General features: G+C 39.6%; 1 protein-coding gene across 1 annotated transcript in view; it reads right to left on the reverse strand.

Moving 5' to 3' along the window:
- Positions 1 to 24,913, reverse strand: part of LOC134531894 (pleckstrin homology domain-containing family M member 2) — a 46,385-nt gene that overhangs the window by 10,085 nt on the left and 11,387 nt on the right. The window contains exons 3-11 of the mRNA XM_063367919.1: positions 20,022 to 20,209; positions 18,565 to 18,774; positions 14,773 to 16,098; positions 13,206 to 13,361; positions 12,323 to 12,538; positions 9,794 to 9,951; positions 8,808 to 9,030; positions 6,225 to 6,401; positions 666 to 785 (exon numbers count right to left, since the gene is read on the reverse strand). Coding sequence (XP_063223989.1) covers positions 666 to 785; positions 6,225 to 6,401; positions 8,808 to 9,030; positions 9,794 to 9,951; positions 12,323 to 12,538; positions 13,206 to 13,361; positions 14,773 to 16,098; positions 18,565 to 18,774; positions 20,022 to 20,209 — 2,774 coding nt within the window. The remainder of the gene's footprint in view (positions 1 to 665; positions 786 to 6,224; positions 6,402 to 8,807; positions 9,031 to 9,793; positions 9,952 to 12,322; positions 12,539 to 13,205; positions 13,362 to 14,772; positions 16,099 to 18,564; positions 18,775 to 20,021; positions 20,210 to 24,913) is intronic.

The raw sequence follows: 24,913 nt of genomic DNA on the forward strand, positions 1-24,913 counted from the left end.
TGTTAAAAAATAAAACTTTCCTTTAATACTTAAACTATCCTTTAACACTAATGTTATATTTTATAATCATATAAAGTGTGCCGAAACTTTATAGTATTAACTGTTTAATGAATTTTAACAAGATGGGCAGTTCCTTTCTCTATGCAAATCGAATGATTCGATACTCAATGCTGCTGCTCGGGCAAAATATTTATAGAGGCGGGTACGAAACTACATGTGATTCAGGTTGAGAAATTTATTTGAAAAAACAATTTGCTTGTACGTATTTATCACGCTCAGCATTACGTATTTTAAAGATTTCCATGTGAAATTTTGTGTCAAGAGTTTTGTATTATAAGTTTTGTGCAACACTGGAACACATGAATTAGCTCGTTACGGAGGTTACATGTTTACATATCACTGACGAGTACTGAGAGACTCACTCACAGTTTTATTTTTTACCCCTTACCCCCTCTTTTACATTATACTCCCTCACTACTGACTACTCTTACTGCTAACATATGATTTATAACATAAATGTATTCCAATTGAAATATAAATTTAAATTTAATTAATACAACCTTTTGCAATGTGGCACTTCGGACAAATTCTGAAATTTTTTTCGTTAAATTACTTAAAGGAAAATTTTTTGGAAAGCTAACATTTGCGGAGAGGGAGAGGCCCACCTGGTCTTCCAGCAGCCAGGCGCGTCGCAGGGCGTCCCTGAAGCCGTGCATCTCGGCGCTCGACGCGAAGTACAGCACCCAGTCGCCACTGCTCTCGTGCACCTCTCGGCACGCAAACTCCTGCAACACGGGCGGTCCCTGGTCCGGACGGCCCCACGCCCCGGCATGGCTTCCCCCCCAGAGCCAGTACCGAGACACTGTCCCAGCTCCCACCTCCCTAGCTCACTCCTCAAGCCACACAGCGGGGAGGTCTTCGCCGTCCCAACCGCTCCGACAAGAGAACGCGACAACGCACGTTCGCTGCACACTCTGCTCCATTTTTTTTTTCGGCAACCAACGTTTGGATTACTACATAGTCTACATTATTAGTATTGAATTCGATACCACTAAGAATATTTACCAGTCATTTTTTTTTAATGTCAAACACGTACCTTGGCAGTTTAAAACTGCTTTTTGTTATAAATTTAAATGATTTACTTCTCTTCAAAAAAAAATTATATTAACACTTAGGCATAATTACAAGAACAATTGAAGTAAATATTAGTGATAGGTCAAATCCCAATTTTCTCGAATCGGAATCTAGGACTCAAAGGTCCACATATAATGATGTACAAGAAATGAAAAATATCAACTAATGCTGTTGAAACATTTAATCTTTTAAAAGGTTTATTCCATGAACGATTTTTCCAGAATCAATACTTATTTCAATTTGATTTATATAATTACATGTTAAAAGTACAATATCTTGGGGAATAGTAACAGAATGGGTGTGAAAAAAAAAAAACCTAATATCTTCAGAGTTTATCACGTTATCAGTGTTGAAATTTTTAATTTACTTCATTCCTGGAAATATTTTTAATAGAATCTTTTTCCTCGAATATCAAATCCTCAGAATACTAAGGATTTGATGGCATTTGAGGATTTGACTGGCCCATCTCTAGTAAATATATTTTAGAGTGCTGAAAGATGTTTTATATTTTAGCACTGGTCAGACATTATAAACTACAGCAGATAGACTGTGTTAACAGGTGTAAACTGTCTAGGGCAAAGCTAAGGATAAGACGAACGCCTCGGTTCATTCTAGAGTAAACCAGTGTGAGCTAGAGGGATAGTCGGAGTGGGAGAGAAATGGAACACAGCCTTAGGAACTGTCAACTATCTTCGGAGGAGGGACAGATCTTAACGTCTGCAGATCCAATGTCTGCATGCACTCGCACTACAAAACCCAACAAGTCAATAGATACCACTACAAAAATCATACGTACCTCAATTATAAATACATGTTTTTAACTATGTCATGTTAAATGATATGTAAATATGTACCAATTGCAGGTTTCATATGGCTTAACAAGACTGCAAGACAAAAAAATCGGAACTTGAAGTTTCATGCAAATATAATCACGTAATCTTGTTACTTTATTTAACTAATTGTTTGCTTATGTTTATTTCTGCAATTCTGCACTGGTTTAATGTTATTTGTATGCTCAACTTCCCTGGCTAACGTAATATTAAAATAATACCTCACTTCTTAGTCCACACCTTTACTAATGTGGTGAACAGGGGCGCAACAACTAAATTTCCAAAAGGGGGGGGGGGGGGGGGGCAATATATCTTTTTATAAAGAATCATTGATTTCCCCTATTGAAGCGGGGGGTTCGGGGGTCCTCCCCCGGGAAAATTTGTATTTCAAGGTGGAAAATGGTGCTATTTAAGCAGTTTTATTATCTAAAAATTGATTACACAACACTTTCTTTGCCCCCATTTTCCCCCACTTCAAGGTTTCAGAGGGGGGCAAAATACCCTTGCCCCCCCCCCCCCTCCCTGTTGTTGCGCCCCTGGTGGTGAACCACATCTTAATTCAGCACATTTTATCAGCTTTAATCTGTACCAATAAATAATTGTATTGACAATTACCACGTGAATATGATTCTCCTCAGGTAGTAGGTAGTGCTTGTATCTGCAGTGACCAATGTGTCCATGTCTCTATCTGTGTCGCCCTCAAAGTGGTGGGCATGCGACAAATACTTATAAATAAATAAATAAATAAATATAAAATGTGAAAAAAAAATGCATGAAAATGAAGCCAAAGTGAGTGAAATTTATTAGACAAAGTCAGTAAATAAAATAAAGTAAAATGAAATTTAAAATTTAGGTTTAATTCACATAATTTCTGTACTGCATTTAGCATGTACCAAGCAAGCTATTAAGATAATTGATAATGTATTTACTAATTGTACCAGTCATGAAACATAAAAATTTTGTGTAATTGAACTCATTTAAATATTAAGGTAAAGGGTTTCAAACATTAGGTTTTGAATGAAAGTTCACGTCTATCTTCTGAAATCAGTTTTTTTTCCTTGTAAAAAGTTTTTAATTATAATTAGGGGTGCTCTGCCTTTTCTGAATCCGATACCACTACCGATAGATACCTAATACTACAACCAACATTACCTCTCTGAAACGACCCCTCATGGTTCCCAGGAATAGGGTCGTAATAGATGTTTTCCGAAATTTTCAGTTGAGATAACCCCCCCCCCCCCCTTCCCAAACCGCTACTTGCTAAGAAACCAGCCGTATATTGGCAGGATGCTGTCACTCATAATGCTAGACGGCTTTGCTTTAAACCCACTACAAGTTCGTCGCCCTACAGGCCACCTCTAAAGAAAATATGTCAAAAGACAGTTTATTTTTACTGGTTAATTTACATGTACAGTACGTTTTCTGCTTGCCGTAGTTAAATACACTATAATGTTCATGTAAGAATAACAAAAAAATAATGGGACATTTCCTTTGAAAATATGGCAGCGGTATGTTCTGCAACACGAGTGTGCGCACACTAAGCTCACCCGGCTGGCTGGCGGCGGCGGCTTCATGACGCATAAGCTCACCCCTCCCTCCCCAAGGTAAAATTCTTCAAGGCTAGCTCATCCCTCCCAGACACACAACCCATCTAGTGTTCCCTTATAACACCCCAAATTCGCTCTCCTTTGAAAAACCTTCAGTAAGAAAATGCTCATTTCACCCTCCCTTCTCCCGTAAAATTGGGCTATTATGAATGGGGTACTAAAACGGAGAGGGAGGGATAAAATCGTTGTAAATATTTTCAGACCCCTCCCTCCCCCCCAAACACGCCCAAAAAAAAAAGTATGTCAAAATATGTCATTTTTCACACCAAGTTCGAGTTCAGTCATCTCCGGCAAGGAATTTAAAAGCTTTCAAACTTAAATATAAATGTATTTTAATAGCAAGGGTCCTATGAAAAGGAATATACCGAATAAAATCAAGCTGCTGTCACCAAACAAAGCATAAAACGGCCTAATGTGTGGTCGCTTCGTTATTGCTCGCGCGTGAGGCGAGACGTGGAATGTTAGAAGAAAGATAAATGCGGGGGAGACAGACGGCAGCCAGTGTGTTTCCTGCGTGGGGAATAAGTGGCGTAGCCTTTTTTTTATGCTGGGTGAAGCGACCTTTTCCTATCAACCCACCTGAAAAGATAATTGCTTGAGCTGTCAAAATAAACATCGCTGCGGAAATTAAAACAAGTCGAGGCGGGCGTGCATCTAGTCATCCAGTCGGTCGCTGTGTATATCTATTCGAAAAACATAACATCTCAATTCATAACAAGATTCCTTAAAACCTACACGTATTGCCAGATGTTTTCAGCCTGATCCATGCAAGTTCTTTAGCCACGTTTTGAATGAAAACAACTGGCGGGCCAGTGTTGTGCCCTGTTTTGCGGACACAAAGCTTTTATCAATTTGCTGACAGTTTTTATATATTTTTACTCTCGTTAAAATTAAGCAGATAACGTGATTGTTAACAAGTACAAGCAGCGATCGGTAGGGGAAGATTGTGAGCAAGGGCGGGCGAGCGGCCGACTACCATGTTCACATGCCGCGGCCGGAGTGTTTTTCCTGCATTGTATTAAGAGTAATAAATATTTAATGATATTTTATTTATTAAGTCATAATACACAAAATCAGAAGGAAAAAAAAGAAAAAAACCTGCATATGTCATCAACAATAGTTCACAAATTCAAGCCAGAAAATATACCAAATCGGACTTCAAAAACTAAGTATACATTGTGAACCGATAGTAATCAAAATCAAGAGAAATCCAGCAGGTAGCTTTGCTTTAACTGCGTACCACACTAGACACTCGCAAAAAGCTAAACGTAAACACGTTGCCACAAAAACCTTTATCTGCACCCTGCCGCCAAAGGGACGTGGAATGGGGGTTGTCAAGCGCTGACAGCAGTCGACAGGAAGTGGTATCTATTTTTAGATATGCGCTGCCTACGGCAGTACAGCACTCGGCAAGAGAAACGCAGTAACACGCTACTCACCACAAGAAAATTATTTTCTGTCCGATTTTCTTCGGATTTTCGGCAATTTTTTCACGGTTCCTCGAAATCAGGTTGTAATAGAGAGGTGGTCGCAATAAATGGGGTCGCAACATAAAGGTTTTACTGTACTACTGTCCACACTTTATAAATAAATAGTTTAAAGATAATTTTTATTTACAAATGTGTTGGTGAACACCGTAATATTATTATTAAATCCAAAATAAAACAGTTTACTGAAACACTGTACATTAAATATTTATATTTGTTAAGAAAAATTTATCTTTTCTACTAATAGCTAACCTGAAGACACTAAAAATTATTAAGAAAAACTAAGTTGATTGACATGATCTGGCAGCAAAGAGGATGTGCAGTCTGTCACAAACAAAGCAAATATTTGCAAAAGAAATTTATGCAGGTATTTTTTTCCAATACTACTGATACCTCTGCAGCTACCTTGTGACTGACCGAGAGCTGAATGTATGCAGATATCCGATACCAGTATCGGTATCAGAACAGCCCTATTTTTAATCACAAAATACTCTATAGCCAGTGCTGCCAACCTCCAAGCAGACCCATCAGTAATCACATTTCTCCGAACAATAAAACGTGATAAAGTTTACGTAAAATACTAGACTCTAGAAAATAATTAAGACATTTATACAGTAATGAGCTATTCACCCAGTAAATACTTTAATAATTACAAAAGGTCCAACAACAACTTTATAAAAAAACTAAATAAGTATTAGGGTTAATATTCAAGTTAAGATATTTTACGTCTTAACATGATTTACATTTGATAATGCAAGCATTGCATGCTTGGATTCTTGAATCTCATTGAGATATTTTTATCTTTACAGCACTCTTAATATGGTGAACTGAATTTAACCATGCTGGATCATAACAATAATATTATTGTGCCAGATATGCAGTCGACAGCCAACAAAAAAAAAAAAATATATATGCGCGAGTTTTATCATACGAGATACTGATTAGCGACATGATATTTCTAACGTGCCATTGAGTTTTCTGTGTGTTTCCGTGATAAATAAATAACAAACCGTAATTCAGTGGATTGACGTCCAAGTCGGTAATAGTCGCGGGAAAATCCATGATAGTTGACGGCAATGTACGGCAACAGTGCTGCAGACAATCCCTCCGGAGTGCGAGCACCGGTGCGAGGGAAGCAACGAGGCAGATAGCGGAGGGTCTCTCACCAGAATGCACCAGCTCTGGTCGTCCGACGCCAGCCCGAAGGCCACGATGTCCTTCACGGCGGCACACGCCAGGACGTGCACCGGGCCGCAAGGGAACGGCTCGCGGCACGCCAGCACGTACTGCGACGTCAGCAGCAGGCTGCACGGCACGGTCTCCGGCCGCTCGCTCTCGTACACCTCGGGACCGAGCACTCTCGTCAGCTCCAGCTCACGTTCAACACTAATACTATCCACTCTTTGAAGAGGACTGAAAGAAAGAAATAATCACTAAGACCCCTCGTAGCTTTTGCCCTCCAGGGTTTTCTGTGTCCCTTTATATATTGAGTTACTTTGTTTGTGGTATTGTCTACCAATCAAAAAGGGTATTTTTCCTTTGCTAACCCGGCGCTCTATCAAGCCCCAGGGCCCCCATGGGTGCGGGTAACGGATCACGCCGTACACGCAATCAGAAATTGGCTGACCAGATAGTTGGCTGCATCCTTAGCCCTTGACACAGTACTACTGGCGCCGCATTCCGATCTCCCACCTCATTCTGGGACCCCTCAAAACACCCAGAATACCCGTGGTCCGGTTGAGGCCTATCCAACTGAGGGCTATCTTCTCGACTGCTTCACGGGGAAAGATGTTTATATGGGCGCACCACGTGAAATGGGCACGTGGACCCCGGCTGATCCTCTCTCTCAGGGCGTGACGTGACCCATGTGGGACGAGTTACCAGCCCTATTGATTCGCTTATGTCGATCTACACCAAACCTGGCCCACTCTAGGCGTCGGGCACGCCACACTCGTACAAAGGTTGGATTCTCATTACGTAAAATATAACTCACGACTCAGTTAAAATTTAGGTTTAATAACATAACTCACGCCTCCCTACACGTTCTCCATTAAAACAGTAAAAGGCCTGGGCACGGATCAGCTTAGGTAAAGCATGGGCCCACCATGTGGCCATGCGCTATGAGTCTCCTGTGGACTGCGACAAAGAAGCTCGTAACGAGTTATATAAATATTTAATTAAACGTCCCACCGACCGAGAGCGGCCCCGAGGGCTAGAGATTGAAATTATTTAGGAACAAATTATAAAACAGAAATACTTGATCAGATGCACAAAGATTGCGGCCCCCGGGGTGCTGACGCGTCTACTCTCGATGGCTGTTGAAGAGGAACTGGCGACGCTACCCTCGCAATGGCGCACTTCCGCCGTACAAAAACTGTTACGTTAATTAATGATCCCGTGCCCTGGCGAAAGTGAAGATAATTACAAAACACATCATGTAATTACAAAACACAATACTCTTAATTAAAAACCATTAACATTTCTGTAATTATTTGACGTGAGACTTAAAAGAATCACAACTGAGGTCAAGTTCCGGTCCGTGCGGATTCGTCCGCGCAACGTCTGTAAAACTAGAATGTATTATTAAATTAAGTAAAAGAGCATGTTGGCTTGAACATAAAAACACTGGGGCTAAAAATAAAAGGTTACAATAAATAATTAGGTACATGATTAGGGGCCGTCGCACTGCTTCTACAGCGCCCTCATGAGGGAGGTCCTGGCGCGCAATTCAAAACAAACACACGTTCGCGGTGAAATGCCGGGAGGGAAAAGTGAGGAAGGGAGCGGAGCCTGTACAGGCTCAGGGCGAAGCCCCGGGCGACGTCACAACCTCTCCCAGCTTTCCAGTCTAGTACCGGAGCTGTTTCACCGCTAACTGCGTCAGCTTTTCACAGGGCTAGGTAACCCCAACTCCAAGCTTGCCCTAAGCGATAAGGCCACCACTGCCAAGTACGAAGCCGACACCAATCGTGGTCCAGGGCCGTAGAGAAAACCTCAACCTTTACCAATAAAAGGGACCACCCCGTACTACGGTCGTGCCGTCTTGCGTGATGGTCAGCCACGAGAGGACCACGGGGAGCGCACACCTCGGTCTCTCTACCGATCTCCCCATGACCTCCGGAGATCTACAGCATTTCAGCCCGGTTGCAACTGATCATCAGACGTGTTTTAAGAGGACTGTAGGAATCACAACTAAAGATCATTTCTGGACGTAATCAAATATTTTTTTAATGTTGCAAGAAACCAACTAAAAAAATCCAATGACTTCCAATGGATGAGTACGTGACAAGTTGAACACGTAGATATTAACTCTGAAAGTCTAAAAATTATTGATGGATATACTGTTGTGTGGTACCACAACAATTTGTTTATGGTTAAGAATAATTGTATCATCTTAAAGTTACGACAATGATAAATTTAAAAAAAGGCGCAAGTTACTGCAAAACTAAAAAAAAAAAAAAGTTTGGATCTGAACAAGAGACAAAATGTGATGTCCTAAGCTTTTGCTACCGAGATAATATAGCAGCGAGTATATCATACATTCTACATAAGTTTATAACTTTGGTGACCAAAACATTGTTCAAACATGGAATGCAAGGGATTTTAGAGTCAAAACCAATTCAGATCTGAGGAATAAAATAATCAGTTTAATCGTCCCCCCCCCCCCCCAAAAAAAAAAATGGCTGAAAATATATAACAAAGTATTATCTACCATGAAACTACAATTTCTTAATTGAACCGCTACTCACTCCCGACGCAGACTGCACGAATGCTTGCAGCCAGTCAGAGGCTTCGTACTCGTCGGCCGCGGCGAACTGGAAGGACTTGCAGTGCCCGACGATGATCTCGAAGGTGTGCGGCCTCGGGTCGCCGGGGATACGGCGACACCCCAGGCAGTGGCCCCCCGACAGCTGGATCACTCGCTTGGGGAGGCCCACCACTTTGTCGCTGAACATGTACACCACACCGCCTCTGCGGGGCGGGCAACCAACACGTCACTTGATGCACGCAATGAAACCTCAACAATGCAAACCTCTGTACTCAAAACACTTGCTTTTAAGAAGAAAATTATAAAGTTCAAAGACAAGTGCGCACAATAATATTGTTTAAAGGTTTTTTTTTGTGCGTACACATCCAGTGGAAAATGTAATAATTGTTGCAATATCAGACAATTATTACAATGACCATTTATTTTAAAATGCCGTAACATCTAATGTAAAAAAAAATAGGTATTAATATTAATCATAGATACCAGTAAAAAAAAAAAAAAAAATTAACTTCAGAAATAGTGGTTAGTGGGCAAAAAAGACACACAATGGATGAATTTGTGAAACACACACAAAAAACAAAAACAACATAATTTAATGAGAATGGGCTGTTAAGAATGACATGTTGCAGGCAATGGCGGCTCCAGGAAGATCTCTCGGGCAGGGCTCTCACACACAGGAGGATGCAGTTAATAATCATGACATTGCCCTTGGGATATTCACAAAATATATGGTCTCAAATACTGAAATTTGGTAATTTCGTACAAATTATGATTGAAAAAAGAGTTTAAAGTATTTAAGTTAACATTAATATTCCCCACAAAGAGATAAGAAGTAAAATTTGGGCTCGGAAGGGGCTATCGGTTCCTGCGCCCTTCCTCTGGAGCCGCGCTTGGTTGCAGGAAACTTGAAAGAACAAAGTGAACCAGTTGGAAGGGGAGCGAGAGCCAGGCAGGGACGGCAGTTACTTGAGGATGAAGTAGCCCGGCTCCCAGGCCTGCAGCGGGGTGGCGGTGGCGGGGCGGAACATGAGGTGTCCCTCCCGCGCGGGGCCCAGCGGGGTTGACGGCGGGCTCAGCTGTCTGTCCTGCAGGTGCACCAGGCTGTAGTGGCACAGCTCTTCGTCCTGCACAGACCACCCACGTCCTTCCGTCCTGCACAGACCACCCACGTCCTTCCGTCCTGCACAGACCACCCACGTCCTTCCGTCCTGCACAGACCACCCACGTCCATCCGTCCTGCACAGACCACCCACGTCCATCCGTCCTGCACAGACTACCCACGTCCATCCCGCAGAGTTCCTCTTGAATTGCCAATTAATAGGGACCGGAAAAATTCGCGCGTTCAATGACCTGTAGGATGAACTCCATAGTTCTACGTACACTCGGTCAAATGTCACCCACTCATTGGCTGCTGTCTTGTGAGACGTCCCAACGTAGCAGCCTGTGATTCGATACAGCTTTGGTCGGGTGTTTCTCATTGGTTCAGATTCATCCAGGTAAGCTGTCAGCCAATAGCAGAGGCAGCACTGAGGTATAACTATTTGTATTTTAGCCTATCGCGAAATGAATTTGCGAATTTTTTGGTCTCTACCAATGAAAATTATGTACACACATCACTATTTAAAACTACAAATTGAGAGCCAAACAGTAAGAATTAGTTTAATCTTCAGTGACAGCTAAGTCTCAGAAAATATCATGAAAGTGCGAGATGAAGAAACGAACAAGTTTTATACGTCTTTGCAGTTTTATTCCACACTTGACATGTAAGGGTTATAGCACGCGCCCACTCACACGTACATACGCACACGCAGATCGTGTAATATGAGCCTGCTGGCACTTTTTGACTCAAGCTGGAAATTTTAAAAAAGTGATGGTTTTATTGACAAAAAAATGTTAGCATAATCAGTGTGTTTAATAAATAAATACATGTGATTTTTTTACACGTGTCTTCTTTAAGGAAAAAGATTATTATTGTATTCATGTCAACACTTAATTATAAATACAAACCAACTGAATAATCAAAATTTGCAGAAAGTGTGAGAAGTGCTGTGCGACAGGTTGTTACATCAGAAACATCCACTGTTGCTTGCATACTGGCTCGAAAGCAGTTCAAGTGGAAGCTATCATCCGAACCTGTCTGAAACCCTCCACCCTGGCACTTGAAATGGGATTCTAGCCCGGTAAATATTTTATAAGTTTTTACATTAGGAATCTTGCCAGGATATTCAATATATTTGGAAAAAAAAAAAATATTTTGTAAAACTTTTAAATAGTAACAGTTATTGTTAAAGTATATTTATTTTTCATGTCAGTTCAATTTTAGGACCATACCTGAAAAAAAAAATCTTTCCTAAGCTTTACCATGATTTATAACACACAGCTATATTGACTTTTTGATTTGATGTAGTTATATGAAAATGCCAACTGTAACATGTGATATCCACAAGAAAATTGAATTTTTGAAGTTATACTTCTTATTCACATTTTTCAAAACAATGAAAGTGAATTTTTATGATTTGTGTTCATCATACAACATTTGCACATAATAAAAAAAAGGCTACATACAAATAAAAATTACATACGTTCTTTTAAATCTTATACTTTAGTGATTGAAATTGAATACTGGTCCATATCATTAAACATATTTATTTAAGGTGAATATTTATTCATTTGTTTATATTAAGAATGAATACTGAGTATTTAATTATATTTTTTATTTTATTGAATGTATACTTTCCCAACCATATTTATACAATCACACTAGTCCTTTATTAATTTAATACTATTAATTACTTGCATGAAAAAATAAGTTAGTTTTTTTAATACATTGAGCAAGCATAACTTCTAAAGCGCGTCCATTAGTACACACAACCTTTTTTTTTTAAATAAGGACAGTAAAAAAAAAACCTTAATAACACATTTTAATCCAGCGAATAATGTAATATTAACTATCATTCCATTTATAAAATGTAAACTTTTATAAACTAACACCTTAAAAAAATAAAATGACATGTATAGTTTTGCAAATTATTCTCATTTAATGAAATGTTATTCTTTTATTAATAACTGTATTATATTGTATGCATAAAAAAATTATACCAACTCTCTTGTTGTAAAGTTGCTATCATCTCCCCATCCAGCCCAGCAGCAGGGAGAGGGTGCCAGCCAGTGGCGTAGCCAGGAGGGGGGGGGGGGGGGGGGGGGGGTTTATGGGATCAACCCCCCCCCCCCCTTAGCACCAAATCTTTAATTAATTTCTTATTCATCACTCAAACAAATTTCATATTAAAATTAATAAAATTTTTACCATTACAAAATTTTAATTTAAGAACCGAAAACTGCTAAAATAGCACTATTTTACAACTTAAAATCCAAATTTTCCTGGGGGAGGACCCCCGGACCCCCCGCTTTAATACAGGGGGGGCCATGCTTCTTAACACCCCCCATACACAAATCCTGGCTACGCCACTGGCGCCAGCGGACCGGGGTACTCACGTCGGCGAGCGGCACGTCCTGCCCCAGCCAGTGCAGCAGGGAGCGCATGTCGCCCAGCTGCAGCTCTCGCACCGAGGGCAGGGCCCCTCGCCGCCTGGCCGCCACCTCCAGGTGGCCCACCAGCTGGCCGGTCACCTCCGCGCTGGCCGTCGCCACCAGCGCCTGGGCCCCGCGCCCCGCCGCCCCCAGCAGCAAGGTCTGCATGTTGGGCCCCACCTGTCCCCGGGCAACCACCCCAGTGTCTCCACCTGTGTGCCGCGCCCAGCGTCCCCCAGCAGCACGAACAAGGGTTTTATTCTATTTGATGAAGAATATTATTATGTGTACGAAATGCACCTGACGTGAAAATCTCTCAAACAAACGTTGTTGAATATTTCTTAACCTTTAAATTGGTTTGTGTTTCGACAGCCTGGTACAATTGTTCCACCCCTTCAAGCGTCCCAAGCTGCGTAGTGTGTACCGCACTGCGGCGATGCCTAAAGTTGCTCGGGCTGGGTCAAAGGTAAGACCACTTGCCTCTTTAACACGACAAATAAGTTTAGATTTACTACAAATCCAAACCTGGATTGTCACACGTGAGGAACGTTTGGCATATATTGCCATTTCTTATAGTACGTACCTGGTGCATCAACTGCACTTCCAATATTACAATTCACATCAGGCTTAAAAAAACCTCTTCCCTTGGGACTGGAAATAATTAAATTTTTTTTTATTGATAAAATAGGTCATTTATAAGCAATGATTCACTTTGATATTTAATATTCAAGTAAAAAAAACTTTTATTTAAAAGCCATGTGAAAGGTCTCTTTAATTAACTGAACTGAATACATGTTTTAAGAGTGTCTTTGAGGAAGCATGCAGATTAAAGCTGGAATCAACTTACAATGACGACGTCCAGATACTGGTATGGCATCACTCGATGGACGTAAAAGCGGTTGTGGTTCTTCATTCCAGTTAAATAGAGACACGTGTCAGACAAGACCGCCAACAACGGCTCATTGCTCTCGTCCAGGAAGTAGGAACCACGCACTTTAAACACCTAAAATACACAAAACCACTTCAATTTAGAAACCATAAATATTTACTCCAGTTGCTTAAAATCCAATTTTATAACTACATACAGCCATTAAAAAAGTACTGAGTGTAAAAGCTAAAATTTGTGATGGTTAGATGCAAAAGTTTATGGTGTTATTTTTTGGCCAATTTCATTTTTAAAACAGTTATTATTTTTATATTTTATCAACACCCTTTTTTTCATAGAGCTAGTACCATATTCAACAAATATGTCAATTTTTCAGTGATAGTACTTTACCAAAACAGTGTCATTTTGACTGGTACATGATGTACTTTTTACAATATATTAATTTGCAATTAGCATAGCAAACTCATGGGAATGAAACAAATAAATCAGCAAGTATACGTGGATTCGAAAAATGTACCAATGTAGTTATGTAAAAGTTAGTTACTAATAACTGTAGCAATTTTAAAAAAACACAAATTTTTCCATTCTATTTAGTACATACATTTTGGTACTAACTCCATGCTAAATCATTTACACTGAATATAATTATTCTTGTAATATGAGTTGAGTTTTGATTAAATATGAAAATTATTTAATTATTTTTGTTTTACTTTGGGGCTCTTTGGTGTATTAACTTGCACTTTGGTGTTATATGGTGTTTGAAATGCTTTTTGGTGTTATTTCAGTTTTATTGCAATTTACCATATAATCTTACTGTTGTAACACATGTGTTCATTATATGAAAGATTGACTAAATAAAGTGTCCTGTTATTGAATGCATGAGCACAAAGTGTGTTTAACTTGCCACAACCCACAGACACAAGTGGGAGAACGAAACACCGAGACAACTATCACTGCATCACACAAATGAAAGTTTAGTGTACAAAAACACTCTCACTTTGGCTTTACGTTTTTATGAGAGCATGGCCAACAGGGCACAACACATACAACAAAATACTTAAAGTCATTGGAAAAGGCTGATTAAAGATTGTTACTCAAATACAATTTTTTTTTAACTAAAAAAAAATACAGGGTATTTTTCAGTATAAAAATAAAATATTTGCTTAAAATTAAAGTCAGATGCACCAGCCCCTTCTTAAGTGTTAGCTGATTAAATTTATAGTCATTTAAATTTTGATGCTAAATAGATAATCCGTGAATGGCTTGTGAAATCAACTTACCTAGGCTATGGGCACCAAATTATCACCCATGCCTGAGGAAGGACAGAAAACTCACAACATCCATGTCAAGTCGGCAGGTAGTGTGACAGTTCTATTTGTTGGACGAAGGTCCTAAACAAGCCAAATGATCTGAATCCTCCACTGCCTATTGTACGGGGCCATCACAGCACTGACCTCTCGTGATTTTGAGGAAACATGAAAAACTTAATTCATGGAGGCTTAACAGGAAAAAAATCTGATTAGCTCACCTTATATAAACATTCCTCGGTATTCATAAAGATGTGATTTTTAAAAATTTTCTCCAGATGCAAAGGATAAGTCTGTCTGTTAAGTTTCGACAGGACTTTACTCTGTTGAAGAACTTCTTCAATTTCTTCCTGATTCTGCTTTGCTATCTCAAGATTTCTCCTCAGCCCTTTCACGTACAGCAACCCGAAAGCTTTCGAGGGGGTATTCTTCTGCTTGCAAGTTCTCTTCTCTGCCACGGACTTCATGAACCTGTTCAGGATGGCCGTTTTGTAGGCGAGGGCCGAGTCGACCAGTCGGGGCCTGAAGCCGTGCAGCTCGGGCTGCGAGCTCGACAAACCCCCGCTCCCGAGCGGCGACTCCAGGTACTTGGAGGAGAGACGCTTGTGGTCGGGCTCCGACAGCATGCTCTCCAGGTCGGATTCATCCATGGACGACGCGAGCGACGGGCACGAGGTCTTCAAGGACGAGGTCTGCGAGGCGTACCGGTTGTCGACCGCGCTGGGGTCGATGTGTTTGGAGGACGCGTCGGGAGGGTCCTCTTGGCCCTCCGGTGTCCCTCGTTCGTCGCAGAGCGCCTCTTTCTGATCCCCGGGCAAGGTTTTCGAGCACTTTTCCGAGGCAATGATCGTGCTGCTCGAAACTCTGTTACTCCTGTCCAAGTTCTGCTCGTTGCATTTTTTCTCGAAGCAAGACCGCAGATCTGGAGAAGACGACACGTAAACGTTCGACTTGGCGTTCCCACAAAGCGTGTTTTGTGTCGCCACACTTTCCCCACACCAACTGTAGCGATCTTTACGATGGCCACGCCTTTCCACCGATTTCGAAGCCACAATTTCTGAAGCTGAGTTGTTGTCATGCCGCCTGATTATGTCCTCGTGGAATGAGACTCGTTTTACCTTCGCGTCCGAACGCTTTTTCCGACGCTGCTTCCGAAAGACGATGTTATCGCAACTCCCGGTCGCGAGGGCGTAGTTCTTGTTATCGTTGTCGTTTTTCGAGTCGATGCATGACATGCAACTCTGAGTCATTCTGTCGAGAACTTCGTCAACTTTCTCACTGAGTATGTCACTCTGAGTCATAATTGATGGGAATGTGTCTTCAGATGATAACTGTGTGACAGAAAAATTTTCTGCATTATTCACAACTTCAGAGTTAGCACTAGGACCTAGTAATTCATGGTTGCACTGGAAATCTTCATCACAGCATGAATTGTCTGCAGATTGTTTGACACTTGACATTTTTGAGTGATCCAGTTCACATGTACCAAGTGTTACAAGTTGATGATTTATTCTGTTGTCTTCTATCTCACTGTATGATAAGTCAACCTGAAACAATAAGCACTCGGTTAAAAAACAATTAGCCCCAGGTCACAATCAATATAAGCATTTCACAAGCACATCACAGTATTATACATAACGGTTAAAATTCACATAATCAACCTAGCAAGATTATGCACTGGAAAAAAAATCATACAATCAAAGTAGTAGGGGCTGGAAAAACTAGCATCTACTTTTTTCCAAAATTAGCATCTATTTTTGTGTAATTAGCATTTTAAATGCAACTTATTTAAAACTAAATATTTCCATTCTAAATGTTTAAAAACTAAATATTCACATACACAAATGCCTACAAATAATTTTTTCATGCATTACTACATTAATAACACAAAACTAAAAAACTAATGTAAATAATTTTTTTACTCAAAAGAAATTGGTGTTGCAAAATTTTTGCATATTAGATATTGCAGGTTTTTAATTTATAGAATAATTCACAAATCAACTGGTTTAATTCTGTTGGCTTATGTTTTGAATTTATCTCAGCATGTAACTTGACTGCATCTCGGAGATGCTGCAATATCACGAAGTATGGTCACAAAAACCAGTGTAGAGAAGGCTAACCAGACACTCATCACATGGGTCAAGTGTAAAATTTGGGGGAATGCCACGTATATGTAGTGTTGCTGTGGTTTATTTCACACTCCCGCTAAAGCAAAATGCAAGAAAGTGCAGCCTATTTAGTTTCAGCTTATTATCATGCACCTTTCGTCTGCGAGATGAGAAAATCCATAGCAAAGATAGTGGACGAGGTTTTTTTTGTATGAACTCAATTGCTGATATGTCTTAAGTGGCAAGCATAAATTTAAGTAATTAAATTAATTTATAATTATACACGCACATATGTCCTAGACAAACAAAAGTATGAATATCAGGTGAGTCAGGTAACTGAGTCTACATGAAGGGTTGTGTCTAAGCATAAGACTATACATTTTGCATATAAAGATTTTCAAAACTATTAAAATATATGTATCAGTAATGTCACATTTTATAAAGGATATTTTAAGAAGCAAATGTCATTTTTAACTAATTTAGCTAAACAAATGGTTTATTTTAAAAATTAGCTAAAATGGCATTCATGCTAGAAATTAGCAGAAAATAGTATCTAAAGTGTAAATTAACAAAAACATAGCATCTATAGAAAGATGATAATTTTTCCGGCCACTATGTATTCGTAACGAGAAGAATTCTTTTTTAATAAATGTATATGTTTATAAATTTTTGTTGATTTTATTTTGGCACAGGATGTTCTGAGATTGCATTCTGATGACATGAACATTATTTGGCATTTTGTCTCAAGTATCTGCAGCTGGCAATGATGCAGGTCTTTAGTTCTGCTAAGTCAGCAAGACACACAAATAAATGTCCTCCAGAAGAAACAAACACAAAATACTTAAGATAAAAAGATAAAAAAAAAGTGTTTCTTATTATCCTTAATTTGGAAATTTTAGAGGGCATAAATAAACTCATGCTTTGAGTTGGTAGATTATCAACAAGGAGTCCTCTCAAACTGAGAAACGAGGAATGCACTAATTCTCTTAACATTTGCCAATGCTCATGTGCTCACTTGTAAAATAACCCTTAAGAGCTAATGGTGAAGTTTCTTAACATACATCTTCCCCAACCACTAACCTTCAAAAGTGCTGATCAGTAATTGGCATCAAGCAGTTGTCTAGTATATAAAGGATATATAAGATTTAAATAAAAAAATTCTACAGGATTCAGTTACACAATGGTTATTTATTTCAACACTGAAGGGACTAGGACTATTCCTAAGCTGGGTATGACCGTCAAAACACTTTCCCTCTCAGCCGATCGCGACAACCCTGTCCAAGACGAAGAAGGCCCGCACACTTACACTAGATCACGAGTTTGACCTCGGTGGGTTCGCCAGCAGCACTCCACGGCGCTCTCCCTGCACCCTACTTCCCAATTGGTTCGTTCCATCACTGGCTCATTCTTGGCTCTCGTACAGTAACATCAGAGTAGGTCAGTTCCTGCAGGTCAGTGGGCGTTAGCAGTCGTAGCATTAGAACCCTTTCCCTCATCCATGGAGGACATTTATTTGTGTATCTTGCTAACGGCAGATCCCAAGACTTAGCAGAACTAAAAGACTTGCGTCATTGTCAGTTTCAGGCACTTGAGACAAAATGACAAATTATGTTCACGTCACCAGAATAACATCTCAGAACATCCTGTGCCAAAAATAAAACCACCAAAAAAATGTAAAAAACGAAAACTAATGAGCTAGTGAAAGTTCCCAATTACTAAGACGCAATCTCGGAACACGCTGTGTTGAACAAGCATCACAGATGACGGTGCCAATGACAAATGTTAAGTTAACCACTGAACTAGTAGATGTTTCACGCTGCCAGAAAGCAAATCTCAGGACGTCCCTTGCCGAAGATGACCGCACCAAATGGGGGGACCGTGTTGAGCAACTACCGAGCCACTCGCCTCTCCGTCGTCCTGCAGGCTGAGGGAGTCTGCCTCGATGACGGCGACCTCGCTCACGGACGTGCAGTCCCCGTCGCTGTCCAGCAGCGCGACCCCGGAGTCCACGGGCGACGCCAGCGACGAGGTGATGGAGGAGGTCATCCTCAGCTCCGCGACCCCCCCGCTCTGTTCGCCCCGGGGCTTGTGAGACATGCTCCACAAGCCGGCGCTCTGCAACACCAGTTGGCTCGCATCAGCTGCCACCGCCGCTTCCAGCGCATCTCCGAAGTAGTCGGGCCAATGAGGGGCATATGGAAGGACTCGGGCCCCACGGAAGTCCAGCTAGGCTTCGAGCATCCTTCTTTCAATTTAACAGCTGTAAATAGATTATTTTATTAATCATTTTCAGAGGAGAAAAACTTTCACCTTACTGGGATTGTATCGAGCATCCTGCGAGTAAACACAATTTGGCAATGAACAAGTTCTCTGGCAAATTATTATTGTTTAAACTTCTATACTGTTTAATCATGATGGCTATCTAGTGCTTCCGTTAAAGCTTGAAACACGTAGAAAAATCATTTTTTTTTTCTCGATACATTCTATCATCACACACTTTCAATCGCAATAGAACACTCGTTGATTCATAAATGAGAATGTAGTCTGCGATTGTATGTGGGTACAGAAAAATAATGTTGAGTTTCTGGTCTATCAGTTGTATGATCATTAGGTACTATGGTATTCTTGTGTTACTGTGGGCCAAGCATACTTGAATCCCATCTACAGGAAAAGATTGTAAATACACACTATGATTGTAAAATACAATTTTATTTCCATATTCATAAACAATCATAATTACTTAATTATTGATAAGTTTCAGACACTTATAAATTTTCATATTTCTGCTACACCACAATGAAATCTGTAATAATATATTACTAGCAGAGATAGTATTATCAGATGTACAAATTTATAATCTTTGGTCCGATTAAAATTTAAAAACAATATTCCATAACATTTTGATTTTAACAAAAATATTTTATTGTTTTTGCATTGTAGACACTAATTTGACTACATGATACATATATAAATAAAAATACAGTTAAAAATATGAACTACAAAATCTTGTAACAATTGTTTCAAATTTTAGGTCTTTACAGGAGTTGACCATTTTGGTGAGAAAATCCACAGGAACACAGAGAAAAATTTAAAGCAATGTATGAAATATGTGGAATAATGTAGCTACTTTTTTTTAATCTTATTTACTATTAATTAGTAAATAACACCCTAAATACATGCTCCGGTTGGTAATTCATCTGTCAGGAAAATGTTCCAATTATCGGTTTTTTAAAATATTAAAACAAATGTGAATAGCAATCATAGACACTAGTCAATATTCCTGCTATAGTCTATAGTCACAGATTCATAACCATTATTCTGGTTGGCTAGGGATATGGTAGGCCGAGGGGGCACGGGCTCACCAGGTGAAGGTCGCACTGCGCGCGGTCCAGCACGGCCAGGAGTGCGAGCAGGCGCTGCACGCACGCTGCGTCCCTGAGCAGGGCGCCTTCATGGTAGCACTCGTGCAGCAGGCCACGGTCCCCGCTCAGGCACCGCACGTAGCTCGGGAGCGAGCCCTCGCTCAGTGTGTGGCACAGCCACGCCTGGCCTGCGCAGCGCACAACACACCGAGTTGCTACCACCCCTGTACACACCACAACCATCACTCTGCCATACCTTGTTGCTACACCCCCCCCCCCCCCCCCCGGCACCGTGCATTCCAAATCCATCACTCAGCCACACCCTGTTGCTTGCTCTACCCCCCCCCCCCTCCCGTGCACACCAAATCCACATCTCACTCTGCTCCCTGCAAACACTTCACCCCATCACTGCTACCTGCTACCCCCGTGCATCATACAAGCATACAAGCTCTCCATCAAGACTGCAAGCAAATTGCATTACACACAACCAATAAAGCATTGAACAGGACAGGTGAGAAGATGTGGATCATGACTACAGAATGTATGGGAATAACAAGTATTGGTGAATGAAGGATTAAAATAAAAATGTAATTTAGGGTCATGACTAATTCTCATTCTTGACAGCAAAAAACATTTTAAATAAAAATTTTAAAACATTTGTCAGCAAATGTGTTAAACCTTCAACCTATGCTGGTGGGTGAATTGAATTTTTTTTTCTACCTGTTAGTACGATGTCCCAAAGAAAAAGTTAAATATTTCAATTCCCTTCCCCCCCCCCCACTCTTTGTTTTCTTTATACTAAAATATTATCACCTGCAAAATATTAGCTCAATGCCACAATATTTAAAGGTCACTCAAACTGTATTGAAAGGTGTGTATGTGCCTAGTGTGCTAATGCTAATATTGTACATAAATGTGGCATACATACCTTGATAAACGGTCTTAAGATTATGTACTTGGCTAACTAGTGGCAGCAAGATTTAAAATAAAAATGTAAGGGAATAAAAGTTTCATCAGATAACTGTCATCACAGGTAAGTACAGTATGCAAACTGCAGTAGGTACAGTACATATTGCATGTCACTTTTTTTTTCTATTTTACATTTTTAGAAGGTTCACATTTTTAAACTCTTTTTGATTTTTTTCAACAATCTGCAGTTTATCCTGTGCTGTTACTCTGGATTGCTGAATTAGTGCAACACCACACTGCACAGTCAGTGCGACAGTTTATATTATTCACAAATCTTGCAGCAACTTTGAATGATTCAATCTCTGCCAAGCTTTTTTAATTGTTGCTTGTAGAAAAGAATCATCAACGGCAGCTGTTTGAAAGTAAGTGCGTGAGACTCCCATGTCAGCAACATTTTGTGGAAGGGACTTGATCAAGTGTGAACTCTGTTGTTTTTTCATGCTCCAAAAAAGGTATTTTTATACGTGACAGAAACTGTGAGGAAAGACACAGGGATGCAAGTTCTGGGGTGTTGAGCTGCAGATCTGCATGTAAACCCCGATTGCAAGTAGACAATGATAAAAAAAAAACTGTTGAATCATTGAATTCATTGGAGTTTGTGTGCTTTCAGGTGTGATTCTGTCCCGTTACCATTAAATAAAAACTCAATTTTCAATGAACAGAGTGCCTTAGCTTACGAAATCGTAGATTTTTTTGTCCAAGTTTCCATCAACCATTCAGGATGCAATACCAAGAACATGCAACAGTCTTCCTACGGGTGGTTTACCTGCAACTGCTCAGAAATAAAATACTTCACAGCATCTGTTGATAGGACAAGTAGCACTCGTGGAAGTTTTACCTCATTTTGTCTGAGTTTTGATCAGCTGTCTCAAAATATTTTTAACATTTGAATAACCGGTCTACTTAATGGCCCAAAGCCAGATAAAATTACTTCAACTCATTACGAAAAAAATAAAATTCATGCAGAGATTGTTTTCTCAGAAATGACCAGAAGCACCCAGAGAATATTAGCAGAAGTCTCGCCAAGAATAACCAAAAAAACTCTAAGAACAACTATAAAATATTTACAGGAATAATCAGGAGCACATGGAGAAAACCAATGTTTGTCTTGCTAAATCAAGCTCAGCGAATCATGAAAAATTATATAAAAAAATTAAAAATTACAAAAACAACTTCTGTCAGCTTGTGAACTTCTCCTTTGTTCAGCAAGGATATAGTTCTAGTACAAGCCATAATTCTGCTCGATGATATGTTTTGGTCATCTAAGTAGTCTTAATTTCTCTCAAAATGGCACCTTTTGACTGAACACTTGTACACTTTCTTCAATTGTGAGCTTTTGTGTACAAGTGATGATAACCACCCTTCCCGAATGGAAGACATGCACCAGTTATTGTGTTGGTAGACTGGCCTATTAACCAAATTTTGTTTTTACGTACTACTTGTGGCCATAACCGTGCTTTAAAACACTTTTAAATGCAGGAGCGAGTGCATAGCGAGTTGACAACTCTGCTTCATACTGATGACTAAAATAGTGAAAGCAGGTTTTGGAAAATCTCCTTCTCTCATTAAAATGGAAATTCCTCTTTTCTCATTGACAACGGGACTGCCCCTAACCAGTTTCAATTTGTTTTATTGTACAAGTAAACATGCTGACGAGTAGAGGAATCTCAAAAATATAATTCTTCCGTTAAAAAAAAGTAACTAGAGCCTTATTTGAATTTTAATACCTATCTTAACTAGTTTTATGGATCATTAACATCAACAGTTCTTGCATGGAAATAACATGGTTGAAGGAACCTTAAATATTGTGCAAATGAGCTGAAATTTTGCTAGATTTCATATTTTAGTAAAATGAAACTTTTGGAGGGATTAAAGTAAGCATTTGAATTCCTTAATATTTTTTAGGACTTCCTAAAATGTTGGTTGAGAACGTGACTCAGGAGGATGCTAATTCCTAACAACGACTAAGGATGAATCAGCCCCACAATGAAGCAGTTGGTGCTGGAGTCCACGAGCAGTCGGGCATTGAGTATGTAGAGTTTACCAGCGCGTCTCCGCACCTACAATCTCTCTGTTTATATTCACTCCAAAGTGGAACAATTCCAAGACCTACACCAATCACAATGATGGCGGGGTGCATTGTCCCGATGCCCAATGGCCTCAAGGGAATAGGGTAGTTAGGTTCTGTGCAGACCAGCCTGAGAGAAATTTTGGGAAGTCAAAATAAACAAGTTTCACAAACACATACTAAACTTCAAAAAAATTAAATCTTTTCCACAGATTGTACAGTTTAGTGAATAAAGCCCTAACAGTTCTACCAGTTCTACGAACTGAACCTTTTTACTGGTATTCAATGAAGAAATGTAAATGAAGAATTTTTTTGATACAGTACCAACTGCAAAAACTATTATTTGCCAATATATATATATATTTTTTTAATACAAGTTTAAAGTACAATGCAATTACACTTGAACATGTAAAACTTGAGAGTAGACCCGTAGGTACTCTCTCACGCACAAAAGACACACTACCTGTTCCACAGCGCACCCTATGTGCACACAAATACTTCAAAAGCTCTCGCAGCAAACTTAAACATTTCAGTATAATTGTCTACTGAAGGGGACAATTTATATCTCAATGTGAGACATAGCATAACTCCTGCCCTAAGATAATATTTTAACTCATTTCCATAATATTTTTTTATTCATAATTAATACTCATGTTTCTGTTATTATACATAGACATTTAACGCATTTTGTTTGTGCTTCAATATTATTTGAGTTAGGTTTAACATAAATCTGAAAGTAATATTTTTTTTAAATTCTTTTATTCTAATTTGTTTAGTCAGTAAAATCAATATGTCTATTATTGAAGTTTTTTTTACAATTATAAAGCTTACTCAGGGCAGTAAGACTAACATTCTAAAACATTCTAGAAGGTTTGAAAGAAAGGAAGACAGTAATGGGACACACTAGTGCCCTAAAGTAATTTTGACGTGACAACGTCTAATAAATCGATAAATGCTGGCTGCACGCACAAAAAAGTGTCTCGTTACGCACATTGTCCCATTTCGTTGTGTCCTGTTACACTCATTTTATATTTTACATTGCTAACCTGAACCTCCTAGCATTGCTGCAGAGTCCGTGGCGCAAATATATTATTTTTGACTGCATTTTGGTGTTGGGTAAGCCATTTTCCTTCACATCATCCTTGCAACACTCCCATTTGTTTCCTACTTTTCCTATCATCGTCATATCCTTAACAGAATAACACAGATTGGAAGAAGTTAAATAGCAAACATGTATAAATGTTATAGTTAAAATAATCTCTTCGTTAAAGTAATAAACATATTTGAATTAATGAGTGCAAATAAAAGTAAATTTATCAATTAAATTGTAGATTTCATTTCACTCCTTCTTTGTATCCATACAAAATAGTGATAATTCAATAAAAATTATTCAATTTTATTCATAAAAGTATGCAATCATTTCATCAATGTTTTGTTATGACGTTGTCACGTTAAACTATTGTCCGTAAACCGACTTTACAGACAACCAATTTTTCTTTTGTGTCTAAGAAATGTGTCCCTGTAAAACCCATCACGTGAGCACATGACTGCGCGGCAATAGCCCAGAAGGTTCGCTGGGTGCTTTTTCAGACAGCCAATCAGGAGGAACCATGATGTGGTGTGACGTGAATTTCCAGACTTTCAGAGAATAAATTTCAGCAATCAATGTCCCTAAATGGTCAGGTACTGAATACTGTCCTGTTATTGGTCAGTAGGTCCACGGGGTTGCCTCGCTTTGTTTCTAACTTTGTAAAGGAAGGTAAATGCGTGGAGCAAGCAGTTGTCGCTCGATTGTCGCAGCGTGCGGTTGCATCATCGGCAACTCGTGAAGTACTGACGATAAATTTTTCAAGTT

The sequence above is a fragment of the Bacillus rossius genome, chromosome 1, assembly GCF_032445375.1.
Source record: "Bacillus rossius redtenbacheri isolate Brsri chromosome 1, Brsri_v3, whole genome shotgun sequence".
NCBI lineage: Eukaryota > Metazoa > Arthropoda > Insecta > Phasmatodea > Bacillidae > Bacillus > Bacillus rossius.